Raw genomic sequence first — 21,135 nt, 5'->3', positions numbered from 1 at the left:
AGCTATTTGTTTGGAGCTGCCTTTGACGGTTGAAGTTAAATTGTTAACTGAGGTATTATTATAAGGTTGTGGTCCAAATGTTTTATGTGTTCTACTTATTTTTGTAATCTTTATTTGCTTTTATTCTGCTTTTATTTTTCTTATGTTTTATTATCTAATTCATGTTAAGCACTTTGAATTGTCGATGTAAATGTACTGAATTGTGCTATTCAAATAAACTTGCCTTGCCTTCTCCTCTTCAGGTACGGTCAGCTCAGTGGAATGGTAGAACCCATCGCGGGCTTGCTTGGAGCTTTTGCTGTCGTTCTAGCAGAACCTCTTCTTCCATATGCCTTGGCTTTTGCAGCCGGAGCGATGGTCTATGTAGTGGTGGATGACATCATACCTGAGGCTCAAGTCAGGTTAGTGGAAAAACAAGGCTAGTTCTTTAAGATAAGACAAACTTTAATAATACATCTAATTTTTCACCTGTTTTTTTTTTTTTTTTCTTTTCTCTGTTTTGGTCTCTCAGTGGTAATGGCAGGTTGGCTTCCTGGACCTCCATTCTGGGGTTTGTTGTGATGATGTCACTAGACGTGGGGCTGGGCTGACGACGCCATGATGACAGAATAAGCAAAGCTTTCAGATGCACTGCTGACCTCAGTTTTAAGAAGGGGACCAAATGTGTTTTTCCTAACACATCATAATGGAAATGAGATTAATGCTACTTGAAGTTGAGCTGTGAGCAGCACCTTTAATGCAATGATTGCTGTACTTGAACTGATGCTTACAGTTTAATAAGACATCTTATTCAGGAATACCCCCTGAAAGATATTGTAATTCAAGGGTTGGTGAAGGTTCTGTTCAGATGGGTTTTTTTTATCAGGATAAAAATCCCTAATATGTTAACAAATGCTTCCTTTGTCTTTTTTCAATTTATTATTGACATTTTTATTGAAATCAAAATGATTACATCTTCCTGCCTCCAAAGCTGTTTTTGCTATTTTGAACAATGATTTAAAAACAAAAAGAGTTTACAGAGTGTGCTATACTTTTTTGCTTTGTTTTACTGAAACTGTTGTTTCTTCTATTTTTCCTATTTAATAACTTATAACAACACTCAATGTTGCTGCACAACAGAAATGACTTTGGGGCTTTTGCTGCCATTCAGTTTCCCGCCATCTACTGGTCAGATTATAGAATCACATTCTGTACAAAACGTTCTGGTGAGAATAATCTGAAATCTTTATTTTAATTATGGACCCATAGTTTAATTTTTGGTCTAGACAGTCGTCTCAGAATGCAAACACAGACATAATTAACTATGGAAAGGAATGGCCATCCTGAAAGCACCCTAGGAACTCCCTAAATGTAAGATAACATAAAAAGTGAAAGACTTGTCAAGACAATAAGTGAAGCTCTTTTATCAGTTGAAAAAAATTATACATTTAAATAAGTACACAGTGGAGAAGAACGACCGTCCTGAAAGGTCTACAGGGGGGTGACTGCCTTCACAGCAGTAAAAAACTGTTTTGTTCAGGATTTAATAATCCCCGATCATTTTCCTGACAAACGACAAAAGTTTGACATACAAGTCAGTGCTCGGTGGAACGGATTTTTGCCAATCTGTCTGGGTCTTCTCTGGTCTCGTGTAACATGAACCAAGTCCAGATCTGCCAGAAGTTTACTTGCAGCTGAGGAGAGTATTCAGAGAGTTTTAACTTCCTGAAAGAAGAGCCTTCTTCACCAGGTGTGAGACCTTTTCAGTCCAGGTGAGGTCAGAGGCGATTCAAAAACCCAGGAACTTTATGCTGTCCACAAACTCTGCTACCTCCCCTGTATACAGATAGGAGTGTGTTCCCTGTAATCTACGTTGACCCCCCTTTCCGATCTTGCTGGTATTTTGGACAAAGCTATTCCTGAAGCATCACTGTATCACTTTGTTCACATCCAGTTTTGTGGACAAAAATGTAGAAACCTTGTTTTATGAAACAAAAAACATCAATTGCCACAGAAGTAAGTTTAACAATTTAACTGCCTTTGCAACTTCCAACCGGCATTCTCCTGAGAATATGGTCAATCATTCGGTCAACCTGACAGTTAATTAGAGAACAGTAATAAACATTGAAGTTGTATGAATTCATGCTTCAGCTGCATTTAAAGAAAAAATAAACTCATGAAACAAGCCTGGAAAAATGGTGGTACTCTGAACAAAATATTTTGCACAACTTTTGAGGCAATCAGTCTAATTAAGTGATTCCTTTTGGTCAGGGAGACTGCTGCATGGCTCTGCAGATATTTTGGCCCACTCTGCTCCAGGTTTTTAATGGTGCTTTTTCCCAAGTGCATCCTTCAGCTCCTTGCAGAACTGATGACCTGCAACTGAAACCAATCTTTCTGTCACTAGGCAGCACATTTCCCTTTGTAATCCATTTCATAGTCACCTGCAGAGATTCAAAACATGCTGTTCCAGAAAAAGCAAAGCAGCCCGAACCATATTAGTGCCTCCTCCATGTTTCACAGTAGAAAAAGGGTTGTTTTCTTGATATGCTTCATTTTTCTGTCTCTGAACATAGAGTTCAATTTTGGTCTCATCTGTCCATAGGATATTCTTTTAAAAGCTTTGTGGCTTGTCAAAAAATACTTAGGCAAGTTCCAGTCAGTCTTTTTTATGATTAGGTTTTTTTTTTAATGGTGTCATCCTTGGTTGTCTTCTATTAAGTCCTTTCGAACAACGGATGGTCGGACCTGACACTGATGTTCCTTGACCTATAGATCGTATAAAAAAAATAAAAATGTGTCTACAAAGTGTATGAGAAGTAAGGCCTCAGGAGAGAGAAACAAGACCAGAGTGTTTTTAGGAGATTCTTTCACATGATGGCGTACACTGATGCCATGGCAATGTTTCTATTTGATAGGTTAGGTTTGGCATGCTGTTTAGAAAAATCCATTTCACATAACTGCCAGTAAAACGAGGAGAAAGGGGCTTGTTCATGCTCTTACACGCGTTTAATAGACGTTCCCTTTCACGAGTGGGTACAGGGCTGTGCATGTGCCTTTTTTTAAAGGTGGAGAAGGTGAGTCTTTAAAAAGTTTAAGAAAATCCTCAACTAAACCTTTAATATTGCTCACATATTAAATAACATTCAAAAGTTTACCTTAAATGATTTTGCCTCTAAGATTTGCAAAGAATCAGTAATATGAAGTGAGCTACTCAAACAACACTTTCATTTCCCAATTACAAATGTCCTCATGAATGAAGATTAGCCAGCGATGCTACTCCTTTACAGTTAAGCCTGATGTCGATGCCCGCTGTGCCCCCTATCCCCCATCGGATTAGATACCATCTTTGCCCTTAGCCAAAGATGTTGGTACTACTTTGGATTAAGAAATTAACTACGCCAGGTGGGCGTGGTCATTTCTATTGTTGGACCCCGTAAATTCTGTTAATAACATATCAGAGCTCAACGGTACTTAGGAGAATATATCACTGTCTATTAGGGATGGAACGGTTTATGAAAACCGTCCGAACCGTTCGGTTCGACTGTCTCGGTTCGGTTCGCGTGTGTTGCGTTCGGTTCATGCGCTGCTCCTTTTTCTCATAGGCGAAGCGTTTACACTCCAGAGCAGAAGGTGGCGGTACTGCGACCAAAGCCAATCACTAGTAGTAAACAAGAAGAAGAAGAAGCGAAGCAGCGTAGCCGGGTGTAGCAGAAAAAAAATCAATTGTTGTGGAGAATTGTGTCGGAATGGCGAGTGGGAAAGAACAGGAGTTGGAAGACGCGCCAGCAGCACTGTAAAGTGGTCCCATACAGCACTAGAAGTGCTGTATGGGACCACTTTGCATTTATAGTGACCTACGATGACGGCGGAAAGAAAGTTGTGGATAAAAGTGCAACACTGTGCAAGCATTGTGCAACACGTTTTGTTTATGCTAACAGCAACATGACCAACATGTCATGCTAACTCCGAAATCCCACATACTCCATCAGCGCTCTGGTGCCCCGCTGCGCTCCAGACCGGCTGCTCAAAGCAAAGCCTACAGCCTCCACTGTGGCTCCCGTCCGCTCCGCTCTGAGTTCCTTGGAGATCGTAGAGTAGGGTGACCATATTTTCATTTGGGAAAACCAGGACACCTTGGAGCGGGGGGTGGGGGTGGGTGGGTTGATTGAAAGAACAAATGTCTCATCATCGGGATTTGCTACGTGATCAGAGGAAATGTTACTTGGCGCAGAACAGTGGTGAAAATTTGAAGTTCAGTTTAATATACAGTAATACAACTCTGTGAATAGTTCTGTCTGAGATTAATGAAAAATAGTTGTTTTAATGGTTATTGATTCAGACATGTGGCGGTAGTGTTTGATTTATCTAAAGGTTTTTATCTGTTATTGTGTAAATGAGTTTGGCTGTAATTTAAGGACAGATTCTAATAGATCTGCAGAGTGGGAACTATAAATCTGATAGGAGTTTAATTTTTTTATTGTTGTTTTGCACAATATGCTTAACTAAGTATTTTTTGTTGTTGAATATTAGAGATTTTGCAGATATATTTTTATGCATACATTGTTTAGATTTACTTATGTATTTCTAACCCTTTTATAGAATAGAATAGAATAGAATAGAATAGAATAGAAAATCCCTTTATTGTCCCACAATGGGCAAATTTACAGCAGCAGAAAGATTATTGAAAATAGTCACACAAATGAGGACCTTAGAAAAATGTATAAGAATAACATAATAGGGAAGAGTTAAAATATAAAAAATAAAATTCTGTAAAGTGTTTTAACAATATAAAACTGGAGAATAAATAACCAATATGCAGCTATGGACATTTTTACAGTAATGGATATTTGAAAATAGCAACAACATCAGAGATGTGCAGAATGACAGCAGCATGTTATTTAACTGACTAAGGTTTCTATCATTACATTTGATTTGATTTGTTCCTGCTCCCGGTGGTTGGAACCTTTATTCCACTCTGGATTCTTGTGAGTGTAGTCTTTGTTCACTTTAACTTTTTAAAAAATAAATAAATAAACAAACAGTTTTGAAAACCTCGGTATTCATTCTTTTCCTGCTTTGTGTGTCAACTTTCACGGTTGCTAAGCAACAGAGCATACGCCGGTAAAACCCGCTGAAGGGAGGACCTGTTCGAATTTACAGCCAAAACTCTTCCGGCCTCCTTATTTTCAAGGACTTCGAAGGAACCAGTCTAGGTAGACCGCGTCCTTGGAGGATGCAGCCCAGGTTTTCGAACTGAGCCTCTGATTAAGAGCAGGGCTGCCCGCACTGACGCGGCTCAGGGATTACGTCACACGGAGCGTCGTGCGCAGTGAAATCAGGACATTTCCTCACTTTCTAAAAAAAACCCGGGACGCCCGGGACAGGACGTGAAATACGGATATGTCCCGGGAAATACGGACGTTTGGTCACCCTAACTTATTGTTGTAACTTACCTTCAAATAAATTACCATTTACTTTAAATTCTAATTGTTTAAAGGGTTTTTTATAATGCAAGTTACTGTCTGTTCAAAAATACTAGTCTGAAAAACTAAATCTTGCTAATTTATTAAAGTTAACAAGTAAGTCTGTACCAATATTGGATTTTACAATGTTAAAACACTAGCTAAATCAAACAACATTGTGTTTCCAAGCTTCGCCAGGTAGGCCAGAGCTGAGGGCAGTGGGTAAATGATTGCACCATCCATCCTGATGTCAGCCTGGTAGTCCTCGATAAGGGGCAAAGATTGTTGAGGATCAACCCCTAAGATTTTTATTAGACTTGAGGTTCTACAGCTGTTAAAGTTCTTTCCGTATACAATGTTGCACACTGGTACTACAGAGGAGATATTCCACAGCTGTGGTACTTTCCCAATTTCAGACTTCAGAGGATATTTCCCATGATGACCTGCAGCTAATCTGTGCAGCACCTTATAAACACGGAGCTGATACCATCTAGACCCGCAGCCTTCCTCACTTTTAATTCGTTGCAGCTAATTCCTAACCTGAAGCATTAAAAATACAGAATGGGGTAGGAAAAGCTGTGCTATAGAGTCTTCTGAAGTGGAGAAAGTGGTTAGAGTGAAGAGATATGTAGTTTGGGGAAGAAAATCAATTAATAGTACTCTGTTAACTTTTATTTTATAGAGCACTTTGCACATTCTAAGTGCTGCAGAGTTCCACAATTCATAGAAAATGAAACTGAACCTAAAAAGACACAAATAAGAAATAACAACTAAAGATCCAAAAGGAATAGAATAGAATAATTATCAAAGAGTGGCACGCAGTATGTGTAGCCCCTCTTTGAAGCCCCGCTTTCACATATGGAGGAGGCCTTCAAGCACCCAGATGATCCCAGAAGATGTTATCAGCAGATTAAATTTCTCTGAAATGGTCTGCCAAGGCTACAGGTCACAGGCTAGATAGATTAGCACATAAATAAATAAAGTGACACCCAAGTGACACAAGAGCTAGGACCTGACTTTGGAACCGGGCCTGGGGTTTGTCAATGATTACCTTGTGTCCAGGTAAACCCTACTGTAGCTGGTCATGGGGTCCGTTTCACGGCGCAGGTATAACAAACTCGGATTTAAATCCGTAACTCTTAATTGATCTAGTCTAAAGTTGGAAACACTGAGTTTTCAGTTTCACAACAGCTGCTATCAATAAGTTCAATCAGCTCTAAGTAGAACCACTCAGAGTTTAGCACTTGTCACTTAACAAGTATGAAAAGCAATCAGCATAGGAGCACCAATTCCTTGAGTCACCATGACAATGGGTAACAGGAAGTACTTATTTCACCCCACTGGAACTAGACATTTTAATGCAAAAATAAAAAAAAGTGGAGAATGTGTTTAAAAAACAGAGAAAAAGAGTTATAGCTGCAAAGGAGAAGAAGATGGAGAAGGAAAATATTGTTCTTCTGAAAAAAAATCACACTCCTAGACTGAATAATAACAGTAATATTATATTTTCTAAATTACATTTTTGTAGCAGAAACTGAATTTTAGAAAGGAAAATAAAAACGGCCTTGAAGAAATCTCCCAGCCGCCCAAATGCCAAAGCCCCCAGGAGCCGCAGGGATAAACTTCCGGGCTCTACCAGCAGCCAGCCATTCAGAAGTGGAACCAGCAATGGGCCAAGGGTCCGCGAGCAACCGCCAGGTATAAGCAGCACACCACCAATGTACCGGCAGGTCAAAGCGCCAGCCAGCGGAGAAGGCAGGATAGGAGGGATGGGCTCCACACTTAGCACAGACTTTTCCTCGGGCCGTATCTCCTCTTCTCTTGGTGGGGGCACGGATTTCCTGGTATGGCCCCTCCTGGGCGCCTTTGCTCTGGGGATCCCTTGGGGCATCTGATTTTTTGGGTCACCTGGCACTTGCCTCAGTGCTCTGAGGGGGGCGCGTCTTTGGCCATTCACAACCACTATTGAGCATTTTTCCTTTGGATACACCTTACATAAGTGCACTCTCACAAACAACTACAGGTGCTTTGTTACAGGTACCTAGAGATTCACTTCCATACAGAATGTTGATATTCTTACATTTAGCTACCACAGTATACATGTCAGATTAAATAATACTACTTATACTTTAGTAATAAAAAAGAAAAAATAATTATACTAGTAAGAATTAAGTTTTATATATCTAGAAATGTTCACACATTTCAAGTGGCTGTTCTGACATTTATCAGCTTGACTGAAAATGCATTTATGGTATCTGAAATACATTTCTTCATCAAAATAATACAAATAATGATCACTAATATTAGGAATATGAAAATCTGAAATGAATTTATAGAGATCCAGAATGTTTATTCTAAATGTGGAGAATGTAATTTTGTTTGAAATGGTCATTTAACGAAGAAAACTTTTTTTTTTCCACAAATCAGGAATACATATTCAGTAAAACTAGTACATATGAAGAAGCTTGCCATAGCTTGGTGTGACTGTATTAATATATTACGGGATTATTTCTTGAATAGTAGTGGATCAATGTATCTATTTAGGTGAAATCATTTTGCAGCAGGTGAAAATGAAGAATAAAAATGTGTTCTAATATATAGAACCTGTGCATCACCATAGGTTCTCCCACTGAATGGCTTCAGATTGTGCCAGTAGGCTCATTAGGTTGTTATCATAAAGTGAATCCTGATCCTAACCCTAAAGTAATTCCTTTTCCCTGCAGAATTAATGAATCTATTTATGTATAATCTGAAAATGATTTCAATAGTTCTTCACATACTGTAAATATAAATAAAAAAAAAATAAAATGATCATGCTCATTTTAACTGAGTTGTAGAATCTCTCCCTATAAATTTTAAATTGTCTGAAAAAGTGCCGATCATTTTTTTAATAAGATCCTCATCAAATGGACATGCAATGTTTGTTTTTAAAACCTTATGTGTGTAACGGAAATAATGACAAAAAAATTACTAAATCAGGAAATAAAACAGACTGATTGGCTATAAGGAGAGCAGAAACGAGGACACTCTGAGTTTAATGAAGAAAACCTGCTACTGACCAGGTTAGCTCTGAGGAGAATGTTACTATGTTGACTGAAACAGAGGTTGAGACAACTCTCTTTTTGAAATGGAAAACTCAGTTTCCCATATTTCAGGTTTAGAAAACTCAGAGTTTTCAGTAAAGCTTCTTCGTGAAACAGACCCCTGCTCCAGGTCAAGTCCAAACATAACATGAGGTGATCCCCCAACGGGCCCACCATTCCGAAGTGGAACCATGGGGAATCATGCGGTGCTGGTGCTGAAAGGATAAACTGCCTTTGGGGACGTGGCATTGAGCGTGTGCTACATTAATAAATGGAAATCCTTTTGGGGAAAGCCTGGTCTGATTCGGAGAGACAGCATCCATCCCACTTTGGATGGTGCAGCTCTTCTTTCTAGGAATCTGGCCACATTTATTAGTCCTCCAAAACCCTGACCACCCAGGGTGCAGACCATGAAGCAGAGTTGTAGTTTTACACACATCTCTGCAGCTTCTCTATTGTTACCCACTCTTTACTCCATCCAGACAGTGTCTTGCCCACGACCAAAATCTAATAAATTAGCAAAGATTCCCAAAGGAGTAAATCATGATAATCTTATTAAAATAACTCCAATTGGGGAAAAAGTTAAAACGATTAAATGTGGTCTGTTAAACATAAGATCTCTTTCCTCTAAAAGTCTGCTAGTTAATAACTTGATTTGTGATAATCACATTGATTTATGTTGCCTTACAGAAACCTGGCTGCAGCAAGAGGATTATGTGAGCATAAATTAGGCAACTCCTTCAAGCTATTTAAATTTTCACATACCCAGAAGTTCTGGGCGAGGAGGAAGAGAAGCACAAATCTTATAGTCTGACTTACTGATTACTCCCAAGGCAGTTAATACTTACAACTCTTTTGAGCATTTAACCCTTAATTTTCTTCATCTAAATTGCAGAGCAAGAAAACCTCTTCTTTTTGTATCTTTGTATCGTCCACCAGGTCCTTACTCTGATTTTTTAGATGAGTTTTTATAGTTCCTCTCTGATTTGGTATTAAATACTGACAGGGTCATCATAGTGGGAGATTTTAACATCCATCCTGACATTGAAGGCAATAGCTTGAGAGTAGCCTTTAATGCTATCTTAGACACTATTGGCTTTGTTCAAAATGTGAATAGTCCCACACACTCTCATCTTCATACTTTGGATCTTGTGCTGACATACGGCATAGAATGTGAAGAAATAACACTATTTCCTCACAACCCTGTCCTCTCTGACCACTTTCTAATAACCTTCAGGATTACTTTAACAGAGTTCTCCTTCCCCAAAAGAAGGTTCAATTTTAGCAGATCATTATCAGATAGTGCATTTATAAATTTTAAAAAATCTGCTTCACTTTCTCTCTCCTTTGTGTCGCTGAGCAGTGCTGCAGAGTGCAAAGCTTAGATTATTCTCCTTCACAGGTTGATAATTTTATTGATGGGGTTGCTAGTTCTCTGTGTACTGCCTTAGACAACGCAGCTCCTTTGAAAATGAAAACCGTTAAAAATAGAAAGCTGGCTCCTTGATTTAATGCAGAGCTGCGTACTTTTAAGCAAAATGCTAGGAAACTGAAGAGAAAATATAGCCCCACAGCCCTACGAGAATCCTACCTAGTCTGGAAAAATAGTTTACTGCTGTATAAGAGGACCCTTTGTAAAACAAGAGCAGCATATTTCTCCTCATTAATAGAGAATAACAATAATCCTAGATTTCTTCTTAATACAGTTGTTAAACTCACCCAGAGCCATAGCTCTGTTGAACCGTCCATTCCACCTGCTCTTAGAAGTAATGATTTTATGGGATTCTTTATAAATAAGATTGATCTTATTAAAAATAAGATCATTAGCACTCCTCTATCCGTGATTGGATTGTCTGTGGAGGTTGGGTAGCATCTGAGGTAGTCATGGAATCTGAACCGGGTTTAAACTACTTTGATCCAGTTGAACTTTCAGAGTAAGTAAAACTCTTGTCTTCATCTAAGCCTTTAACTTGTATGTTAGATCCAGATCCAACTAGGTTATTTAAGGAGGTATTCCCTTTGATCTCCTCCATTTTAGATGTGATTAATCTATCTCTGTTACAGGGATATGTACGAAAGGCTTTTAAGGTTACTGTAAGTAAATCTTTGCTTAAGAAACCCTCTGTTGACTCAGATGACTTGGTCAATTATAGACCGATATCCAATCTTCCTTTCTTATCTAAAATTCTTGAGAAAGTAGTTGCCAAACAAGTGTGCGATCACTTACACCATAATGAACTTTTTGAAGAGTTTCAGTCTGGCTTTAGAGCTCATCATAGCACTGAAACAGCTCTGGTGGAAGTCACTAATGATATTCTCATGGCCTCAGATAATGGACTTGTATCTGTGCTCGTCCTGTTGGATCTTAGTGCTGCATTTGATACAGTTGATCATAACATTCTTTTAGAAAGACTTGAATATTTTGTGGATCAAAGCAACAGCACTAGACTGGTATAAATCTTATCTATCTGATCGATTTAAGTTCGTTCACGTTAATGAAAAATCTTCCACATGCTCAAAGGTTACCTGTGGAGTACCACAGGGATCAGTCCTCAGACCAATTCTCTTTACTTTATATATGCTCCCAATCAGTAGAATTATTAGACAGCATGGGATAAATTTCCACTGTTATGCTGATGATAATCAGCTATATCTGTCTATAAATCCAGATGAAGCTAACCTATTACATAGATTACAGGCATGTCTTGTAGACTTAAAAACCTGGATGACTCTTAACTTTCTCCTTCTGAATGCAGACAAAACAGAAGTAATAGTCTTTGGACAAGAGAAAAATAAGCTGATTAGTCAATCACTTCATTTGGATGTGATTGAACTGATTTTAGATAATAAAGTAAAAAATCTTGGTGCTGTTTTTGATCAGGACCTGTCATTTAAATCCCATATCAAAGAGGTTTCTAGAATTTCTTTCTTTCATCTGAGGAATATTGCAAAAATTTGAAATATCCTGTCCAGGGGTGATACTGAGAAACTAGTCCATGCATGTGTTACTTAAAGGCTGGACTATTGTATTTCTTTACTATCAGGAAGTCAATAAACTGTAGTTAAAAGCCTTCAGCTGATCCAAAATGCTGCAGCCAGAGTTCTGATGAAAATTAAAAAGAGAGATCATATCTCTCCTATCCTGGCTTCTCTTCATTGGCTTCCTGTTAAATCCAGAATAGAATTTAAAATCCTCCTTCTCACATATAAAGCCTTAAATGGCCAAACTCCATCTTATATCAGAGATCTGATTGTTCCTTATGTTCCTAACAGAGCACTTCACTCTCAATCTGCAGGTTTACTAGTGGTTCCTAGAATTTCTAAAAGTAGAATGGGAGGCGGTTTGGGTCATGAAGGAGTAGGCAGCGAGTGTGAAGAGCTCTGACCCAATTTCTAACTTATGAGACCAAACCTTATATATTTACCACAGAATTGACGTATCTTGTACACATTACCGTTTTGGACGACTTTGGCCGGTTGATGGCTACCTCCAAGCAAAAACAATCCTCCTCGATTACGACGCGGAACGCCATTGCTAGCAAGCCAGCCACCATGGCTTCCGACGCTAGCCCTTCCAAAGGCGATGGATTAACTATGACCCAACTAGTACAAGAGTTAGCCAAGCAACGAGAAAGTTTAAAAGAAGACATCTCCACCCTCATTCAAGAATCACTGGTGCCGTTACAAGCTTCGGTGAGTGCTCTGACAGAAACGGTGGGCTCTAATTTCGAGAAGATATGTGCTGCCGAATCTGCCGTTAAAGCTTTAAAAGGCCAAAATGCTGCACTCTTGGATCATATTGAGGATTTGGAAAACAGGTCACGCCGCAACAACTTGAGGATTATAAACATTCCAGAAGGCAGTGAAGGTGTGGGGAATACTGTTAACTTTATGACGAATGCACTAATGGAGATCACCCACAGCAACGCACTCTTCGACTCAGCCCCGGTGCTGGAGAGAGAACACAGGGTGGGCGCAAAACCCAGCGACACTAGCCGCCCTCCGCGCCCGTTTGTGGTATGCTTTCAAAGACACCAGGAGAAGGAACGGCTACTGCAGTGGGCAAGACAGCACACAAGCACCTACCAGGGCGCTACACTGAGAATATACCCTGACTACAGCGCTGCTCTGTCGAAGAAACGCGCTGAATTTAACGGCGTTAAACAAACACTCTACGAGAAGGGGATCAAGTTTCGCTTTTATATCCAGCTAACCTACGAGTCTTCCATAAGGGAAAAACCCTCGACTTCAACACTCCGGAAGAAGCACGAGCTTACTGCAATCAGCTGGTGGTTGGGGAAGGGGACTGACATGGTCTAGTCGGGTCGTACGTACCTGGTGTGTGGTCACCCTCTTACTGCTTGGAAGACGCTCTGACGCGTATGTGAACTCTCGCCAAAGTCTATTTTGGGTAATTTAATTGTTTTTGAGAATTTTGGATATTTTCTTTTTCTTTACCTATATACTTAACATAACTGATTATACATTAACGGTATGTTTAACGGTATGGCTTTACTTTTATTTTTATTTTTTTTAATACCGAAATGGTTTCAACTAATATAAACCATCCCTGGTAAAAGGTCCTAGGCTCTTCACTAGTTAAGAGAAGAGTGTGTATCGGAAGGTTCAGGAGTTAGAAGAGAACCTGCAGTCTGTCCATGTTCTGAGGACAGGCATAGGATATGTTAAGTTTGGGGTTAAAGGGAGAGTTATCTTTAAGAAGGGGGTGGGGTGGGGTGGGGTGGGGTGGGGTGGGGTGGGGTGTGTTTTATTTTATTTTTTTCCTTCTTTTTCTTGGGGATGTTCATCATGCTTTTCATTTTTGAAGATGTCATATGTCGCACAACATTGATAGTGTTAGGGCAGATATAGGTGTAACTCCAACACGTTTCATTACCTGGAACGTGAGAGGGATGAATGGGCCTAACAAGAGAGCAAAGATCTTCTCTCACTTAAAGAGACTGAACGCAGAAATAATATTTTTACAGGAAACTCATTTGAAAATAGCAGATCATTTCAGGCTTAAGAGGAATTGGATTGGACAGATTTTCCACTCTAACTTTAACAATAAGGCACGAGGGGCAGCCATCCTGATCCACAAAAAAACATTGTTTACACCATCTCGGGTTATCTCTGACCCCCAGGGACGATTTGTGATAGTATCTGGGACGCTGTTTAACTCTCCTGTAATTCTAGCTAGTATTTACGCCCCGAACTGGGATGATGTGGGCTTTATACATAAATTCACTTCTTTTCTCCCAGACCTTAATAGACATAGTCTTATTCTATCGGGGGACTTCAACACGGTTATGGACCCAGCTATGGACCGCTCTAGCCCTAGAAACTTATCCCGCTCTAAAATGTCTCTTGCTCTTGGTGAGTTTGCTGAAAAGGCAGGTTGGGTTGACCCATGGAGGTTCTTTAATCCTAACAAAAAAGAATTCTCCTACTTCTCACATGTTCACCACACATACAGTCGTATCGATTTTTTCCTCATTGACAAGACACTTCTCCATTTTACAAAGAGAATTGAATACAATACTATTGTTGAATATGACCATGCGCCGGTCTCCCTAGATATTTTGTTCTCTCAAAATGTCACACAAACAAGAGTTTGGAGATTAGACACATCTTTACTATCAGAAAGTCATTTCTGTGAATTCATTGGTAAAGAAATTGATGGGTTCATATATTTTAACAGATCTGATTCCATATCCCCATCCATATTGTGGGAAGCACTTAAAGTAGTTATAAGAGGGAAGATAATTTCTTATTCTATTTCACGGAGTAAAGAAAGAAAGCAAAAAGCAAACGATCTCTTAGTATCGTTAAAACAAATCGACCAACAATATTCTATTACTCCAACACCCGACTTATATAAGGAAAAGGTTACATTGACGACCCAATATGATCTTTTGTCTACAGAAATAACTGAAAAACACCAACTTTGGTTAAAAGGACAATATTATGAACATGGGGATAAGGCAGGCCGTCTTTTGGCCTATCAGCTTAAATGTAAATCTGCGTCCCGTCTAATACCTCAGATACGTAATACTCCACAATCCCTTACCGTTGACCCAATAGAGATAAACAACACCTTTCAGGATTTTTATTCTAAACTGTACACATCTTGTCCCCCGCAAGATAAATCCAAAATGATTGGCTTTTTAGATAATATTAATATACCACAAGTAGATGCACAAGTCAAAGGCAGCCTTGAGGAAGCCATAAAGCTACAAGAGATTATAGATTCCATTCATAAAATGCAGAATGGCAAATCACCTGGACCTGACGGTTATACCGTTGAGTTTTATAAAAAAAAATTCTCTTCAAATTGCTCCCCTGCTACTTGAAATGTTTAATCACTCATTTAATCAGAACCATTTACCACAAACTCTAACAGAGGCTTCCATTTCACTTCTTTTAAAGCCAGGCAAAGACCCAAATGATTGTGGCTCATATCGACCTATATCTTTGCTTAATGTTGATGTCAAAGTTTTAGCCAAACTGCTAGCATCAAGGTTAGAGAATGTTGTACCCAACATCGTCTCAACAGACCAAACTGGTTTTATAAAGGGTCGTCAGCCTTTTACACATATTCGCAAACTTTTAAATGTCCTCTATTCCCCTGCGTCTGGGGAGATTCCTGAAGTAGTTGCCTCTCTGGACGCGGAAAAGGCATTTGACCGAGTTGAATTTAATTATTTGTTTACTGTACTGGAAAAATTTGGCTTTGGTTTAAATTTTATAACCTGGATATGCCTGTTATATACATCACCCAAAGCATCTGTTCTTACAAATAAGATATCTTCCCATTTATTTTCTCTCTCAAGGGGCACACGCCAGGGGTGCCCTCTAAGCCCACTCTTATTTGCATTAGCTATCGAGCCTTTATCAATAAAATTAAGAACAACCCCCAATTTTCTCGGTATTCGCAGGTTTGATACTGAACTTAAAATTTCTTTATATGCTGATGACTTACTGTTGTATATTTCTGACCCAGTGTCATCTATTCCTACTATTGTCAATATTCTTAATGACTTTGGAAGTTTTTCAGGTTATAAATTAAACTATTCTAAAAGTGAATGCTTCCCAGTTAACTACCTAGCCCTTCAACTACCAGACAATGCGTTCCCCTTTCATATATCAAAGTCCGGTTTTAAATATTTAGGCATACACATCACCCGTACGTTCTCTGATCTCTATGGAAAGAATTTCAAACCTCTCCTGCTTAAATTGGAGGCTGATTTTCAAAGATGGTCCGGTCTCTACTTATCTCTTCCGGGTAGAATTAACTGCATAAAAATGAATGTACTACCCCGCTTTTTGTATTTGTTTCAGTGTCTTCCAATATTTCTGTCTAGGTCTTTTTTCCAGTCTTTAAATAAATTATTCTCCTCTTTTCTCTGGGCAAATAAAAATGCTAGAGTTCGCAGAGAGTTTCTAGAAAGGCCCAGAGATAAAGGTGGTCTGGCTTTACCTAATATGAGAAACTATTACTGGGCATCTAATATCCAAAAAATTATATATTGGTATCAAAACCCGCAGCTGGATTGGTGTAGGATTGAAGCAAATTCCTGCACCTCTTCCTCTCTCTCTGCTTTGGTCACTACAGGATTACCACTTTCACCCTCTAAATTCACCCATAATCCTGTAGTATCTTCCTCTCTTAGGATATGGATACATTTCAGACAACATTTTAATCTAAAAGAATTTTCTATATATAGCCCTATTTGTAACAATCACCTTTTCCCGGCTGCCAGGATGGATCACACCTTTGCTCAATGGAGGAGAAATGGTTTGGAAACTTGTGACCATTTTTATATAGATGGTGTTTTTGCCAACTTCACTGACCTTTCGGCCAAATTCCATTTACAAAAAACTGATCTTTTCAGATATTTCAGTCCAGCATTTCCGGCCTCTCCGGCGGACTCGGGGCTTGACAGGATTTTGCGTAACCCTTTGTGTCTCAGGAGGCACATTGCAAACATCTCAAATATCATAACATCTCTTCGGGAAACAACACTAGATGAGCTTAGAATTGCGTGGTCTGAAGAACTTGGCTCTGTTATTTCTGAACATTTCTGGGAACGTGCTCTGAAAAGAGTCAATGGAACATCGTCCTGTGCACGGCTTAGCCTTATACAGTTAAAAATCCTCCATAAAACTTACTATACCAAATCTAAACTTTCAAGAATTTATAAGGACATTGATGACAGGTGTGAGCGGTGTCATTCTGCTCCAGCAAATATGACCCATATGTTTTGGAATTGCCCGAAACTAACCGAATTTTGGTCATCCATCTGTAAAACACTGAATGAAGCATTTAATACCAACATCAAACCGTTTGCAGGAATGGCCATCTTTGGAGTATTGTTTGAGGAGCACATGCTATCCACTGATCAAATGAATGCGTTTGCCTTTGCTTCCTTGGTAGCTCGTAGACGTATAGTTTTACTCTGGAAATCATCTGAACCACCTAAAGTCTCGGTCTGGCTCACTGATTTAATGTTTCTCTTGAAATTAGAAAAAATTAAATACTTTATTAGAGGCTCCACAAGACAATTCCACAGGGTGTGGGACCCCATGATGGAGTACTTTAAAAATCTTAAAAATATAGAGTTACCTCCATAAGCCTATGGAGCCCTGGGATGTAGATGTGTGTGTGTATATGTGCATGTATGTATATATGTGTATACGTATGTATATATATAATATAATTGATGATGCCCAATTGTTGTATTATTGACATGTATATATATATATTTTTTTTCTCTCGTTGAATGTGGGTGGGGGGGCGGGGTTTGGTTGTTAAAAGATAAAACAAATTCAATTCATGTTACTGTATTTTTATGTACCTTACTTTGTACTTTTTTGAATAAAAATATATTGGAAAAAAAAAAAAAGTAGAATGGGAGGCAGATCTTTTAGTTATCAGGCTCCTCTCCTGTGGAACCAACTACCAGTTTTAGTCCGTGAGGCAGACACCCTGTCTACTTTTAAGGCTAGGCTTAAAACTTTCCTTTTTGATAAAGCTTATAGTTAGAGTGGCTCAGGTTATCCTGAGCTATCTCTATAGTTATGCTGCTATGGGCTTAGACTGCTGGAGGACATAGGGACCCCCATTTCATCATTCTGCTTCATTCTATATCTATTCTCCCACTCTGCAGATTCTGTTAGTTCAATCTCTAACGTTCTGCTCTCTCTGCTTTTCCTCATCTGTTCCTTTTTGGCTGCGACACCATCCTGGAGAGAAATATCAGCTGTGCTGCTTCCATCAGCACCTTTGTTTATAGATGCTGGAGATCGGCCTGTTTTCCATTGTAGTTCTGTTTCTCTGACCGGGACTGGCTGGATGTGCTCTCTTCATCCTCTGATATTGGGGTTGGCTCGGAACTCATCTGCCTGGCTGTGTGTTTCCTGGACGGGACCTTTAATAACTGCTTTTTGTATCTCTGTTTTTGTCTCCTTGACCCCCAGTCGGCAGATGGTCGCTCACACTGAGCCTGGTTCTGCTGGAGGTTTCTTCCTGTTAAAAGGGAATTTTTCCTCTCCACTGTCGCTACAAGCATGCTTAGTGTGAGGGATTGCTGAAGAGTCAATGAGTCGATGCAATCAGCTGGTTTTCCTTAGATAGAAAACTGAATCAATTTGACTAGATGATCTGGTTAAACTGTAAAGTGCCTTGAGATGACATGTGTTGTGAATTGGCGCTATAGAAATAAACTGAATTGAATTGAATTGCCGAGCAGAGCATGCACCAGAGCAGGGGGCAAGCTCTGAAAAATACAAGAGGAGAATTAAATTAAAATGACATTTTTAAAGCTATCCTCAGACCTCTTCATGGTGTTCTGTACTGCATTCTATGTCAACATTCTGTTTTTTATCTTCCATTTTAATTGTGTGGGAGAAATATTAGATAAAAATAAATGTATGCATCTCCAACTTTTTGACACTGTTTTTCATACCTATCCTGCATAACATGCACATTCCAGACCAGCGAGCTTTTTCATAAACAGCTCACTGCTCCAGACACCATCCCTCTTCCCGTAAATTCTTCCTGGAACGGATTGACCTGTTAACGTTTGTTTCACCCCCATAGCATCAGTAGGTGAACTGATTTTATTTGTTCAGATATCGCAAATGCCAGAACACTTTGGCAAGAAAAAGGCCCCTTTTCCCGTAAGCTCTGTTTACAAAACCCAAAGGTTGAGCTGAATAAACTATGGACGGGGATGATCAAAACAGATTTGTGTGTGTGATGCTGGACTTTAGAATTTGTTATTAATAATTTGTAAATATAATTGTGTGCTTAACTTCAGGTACTTGTAAATGTATAACACAAATACAATGAAATTATGAATACAAGTTAAAAATACATACATGTGATAATCACAAATTACAATTTTTTTTTCATACAAACCATTAAATTCATGTATACAATACACATAAAACACACGGACAAAACAAGAGTTCACAGAGTGCACAGAGTTTTTTTAGACACCTTTCACGCTTTAATAGAGCTCCCAGATTCATGTGTACATGGTGCATTTAAATGCTGGTAGAAAGCTTGGTCATCTGAGTTTTGTTTAGAATCTAGCGTTTGTTTTCTCACTGAACCTATTACACTCTATGCTTGTGCAGAAGTTGCATAGACGATCTAGTTTTTTCCCAATAATCTTCTTTCATCCTTTATCTTTGCCTGAGGGGTAAAGACATTTTTCTGTGGAAATTCAACAGCTCAGCACATAGTCACGACACATAGACCTACATCTACTTTTTTATTATTCTACTGTTGTTTGTTTACATGCATTTGTAAGCTGTACAACAATAAGTACAGGGTTAAAAGAAAAGGCAACTAGGTGGCTGGGAAAACAGGCAGTCAAGCTGAGAGGCATGGAAAAGAGTAGAAGATGGTTTTGGTGACCATGACAAAGTTAGATTTTAAATATTCAGGCTCTGAATATCACCTATCTCACAGTCGGCCTCATTCTGTTGCTTCCTCTTCTCACGTACAGTGGTTCACTTAGGGACGATCAATACATTTCCAAACCAAACAGCCTTGAGAAACAGACATACATTCTTTGTTTTGTGACCAACTGAAACACAACCAATGGTAAATGCTTCTACATTACACTAATTTGTTCAGATAACCCTTGTAAAACAGACCCTAATCTTAATTCTGAATTTAACACTAACCCAAAATGAAAAGGCTCAGAACAAATTTGCTTCACTTAATGGATTGTCATGAATGTTTCAACATATAAAACTTGAAAACATTAAAATTATTTTTTCTGACGTTTCCATCACTTGGGATCAGTGGTTTCAAAACTACACACATTTGTTACTTAAGTAGAAGTATAGATACTGCAGTTTAAAAACACTCTGGTAAAAGTTGAAGTATCAACTTAACCTCTTTACTCAAGTAAAAGTGGAAAAAGTATGTCCTCCAAAAACTACTTAAAGGATAAAAATATAAAGTATTTTCTCACTATTTTGAATAATTCTTTGAAATAGGGCGAAGGATGAGGGAGGTCTAGTTGGTCTCCGTCTCCCGATACGGTCTTGCCTGTGTGCGACCTTTCAACATCTTTTTCTGAATCCTACATTGTAGCATGACATAGACAATTAGCAGTTTGAACAACACCTGCTTGCTTCTGATGATTTCCTTAAGCTAATCAATGAGTGTTTGCGTTATTTGACTCATCAAATTACACTAGGTTTCACTAGATGTGGATGGCACCAATGATCTGCATTGGACGGCGCACATGACGTAAAATAAATATTTTTAAACTGAAGCCAAGAGTAATGAGTAACATTTGTTTTAAACAGAGATGGCAAAAGTACTCACTTTCCGTACTTGAGTAAAAGTACAGATACTTGTGTTAAAAAATACTCTTGTAAAAGTGGAAGTACTGATTAAACTTCTTTACTCAAGTAAAAGTAACAAAGTACAGGCTTGTATATTTACTTAAAGTATAAAAGTAAAAGTAGAAACCACTTTTTTCATGCTGTTGCCTACATTTTAAATGGATGTTTGCCAATAGGACTAGATCTCTGTTCATTTTCAATCATCTCGTTGTCCATACTACTATGCTAACGCCACCGCCACCAAGCTGCAATGATTTGCCGCGAATGAATACCGCCGAATCTCTCGATTCATCTTGTAGTGGTGCGTCAAATGCGACGTAGATTCCCATCCAATTAGACTGAATTTGGTAATGATGACGTGAAAAATAACGGTAACTCCATTGAAATGATTCAAAACTAAAGTAACGAGCCAAATTTTTAAAATGTAAGGAGTAGAAAGTACAGATATTTGTGTAAAAATGTAAGGAGTAGAAGTAAAAAGTCGCCATAAAAATAAGTAGTAAAGTAAAGTAAAAATACCAGAAAAATCTACTTGAGTACAGTAACGAAGTATTTGTACTTAGTTACTTCCCATCTCTGGTTTTAAAACATGTAAGGAATAGAAAGTACAGATACCTGTGTGAAAATGTAATGAGTAGAAGTCAGAAGTTGGAAGAAAAATAAGTAATGGAGTAAAGTATAGATACCTAAAAATTGTGCTTAAGTACAGTAACAAAGTATTTGTACTTCGTTACTTG

At 38.7% G+C, this 21,135-nt stretch overlaps 1 protein-coding gene across 2 annotated transcripts in view; it reads left to right on the top strand.

Annotated features, from left to right (window-relative positions):
- The window catches only part of LOC119780150 (zinc transporter ZIP11-like), a 241,477-nt gene extending 240,592 nt beyond the window's left edge, over positions 1-885 (top strand). For both annotated transcript variants that reach the window (XM_038280061.1, XM_038280060.1), the window contains exons 9-10: positions 243-401; positions 512-885. In XM_038280061.1, coding sequence (XP_038135989.1) covers positions 243-401; positions 512-590 — 238 coding nt within the window. In that variant the 3' untranslated portion in view covers positions 591-885. The remainder of the gene's footprint in view (positions 1-242; positions 402-511) is intronic.
- Positions 886-21,135: the final 20,250 nt, after the last annotated feature.

The sequence above is a fragment of the Cyprinodon tularosa genome, unplaced genomic scaffold (assembly GCF_016077235.1).
Source record: "Cyprinodon tularosa strain WSP-4 unplaced genomic scaffold, ASM1607723v1 ctg156, whole genome shotgun sequence".
NCBI lineage: Eukaryota > Metazoa > Chordata > Actinopteri > Cyprinodontiformes > Cyprinodontidae > Cyprinodon > Cyprinodon tularosa.
Note: the sequence above shows the minus strand (reverse complement) of the source record. Positions and strands in the feature narration are given on the sequence as shown.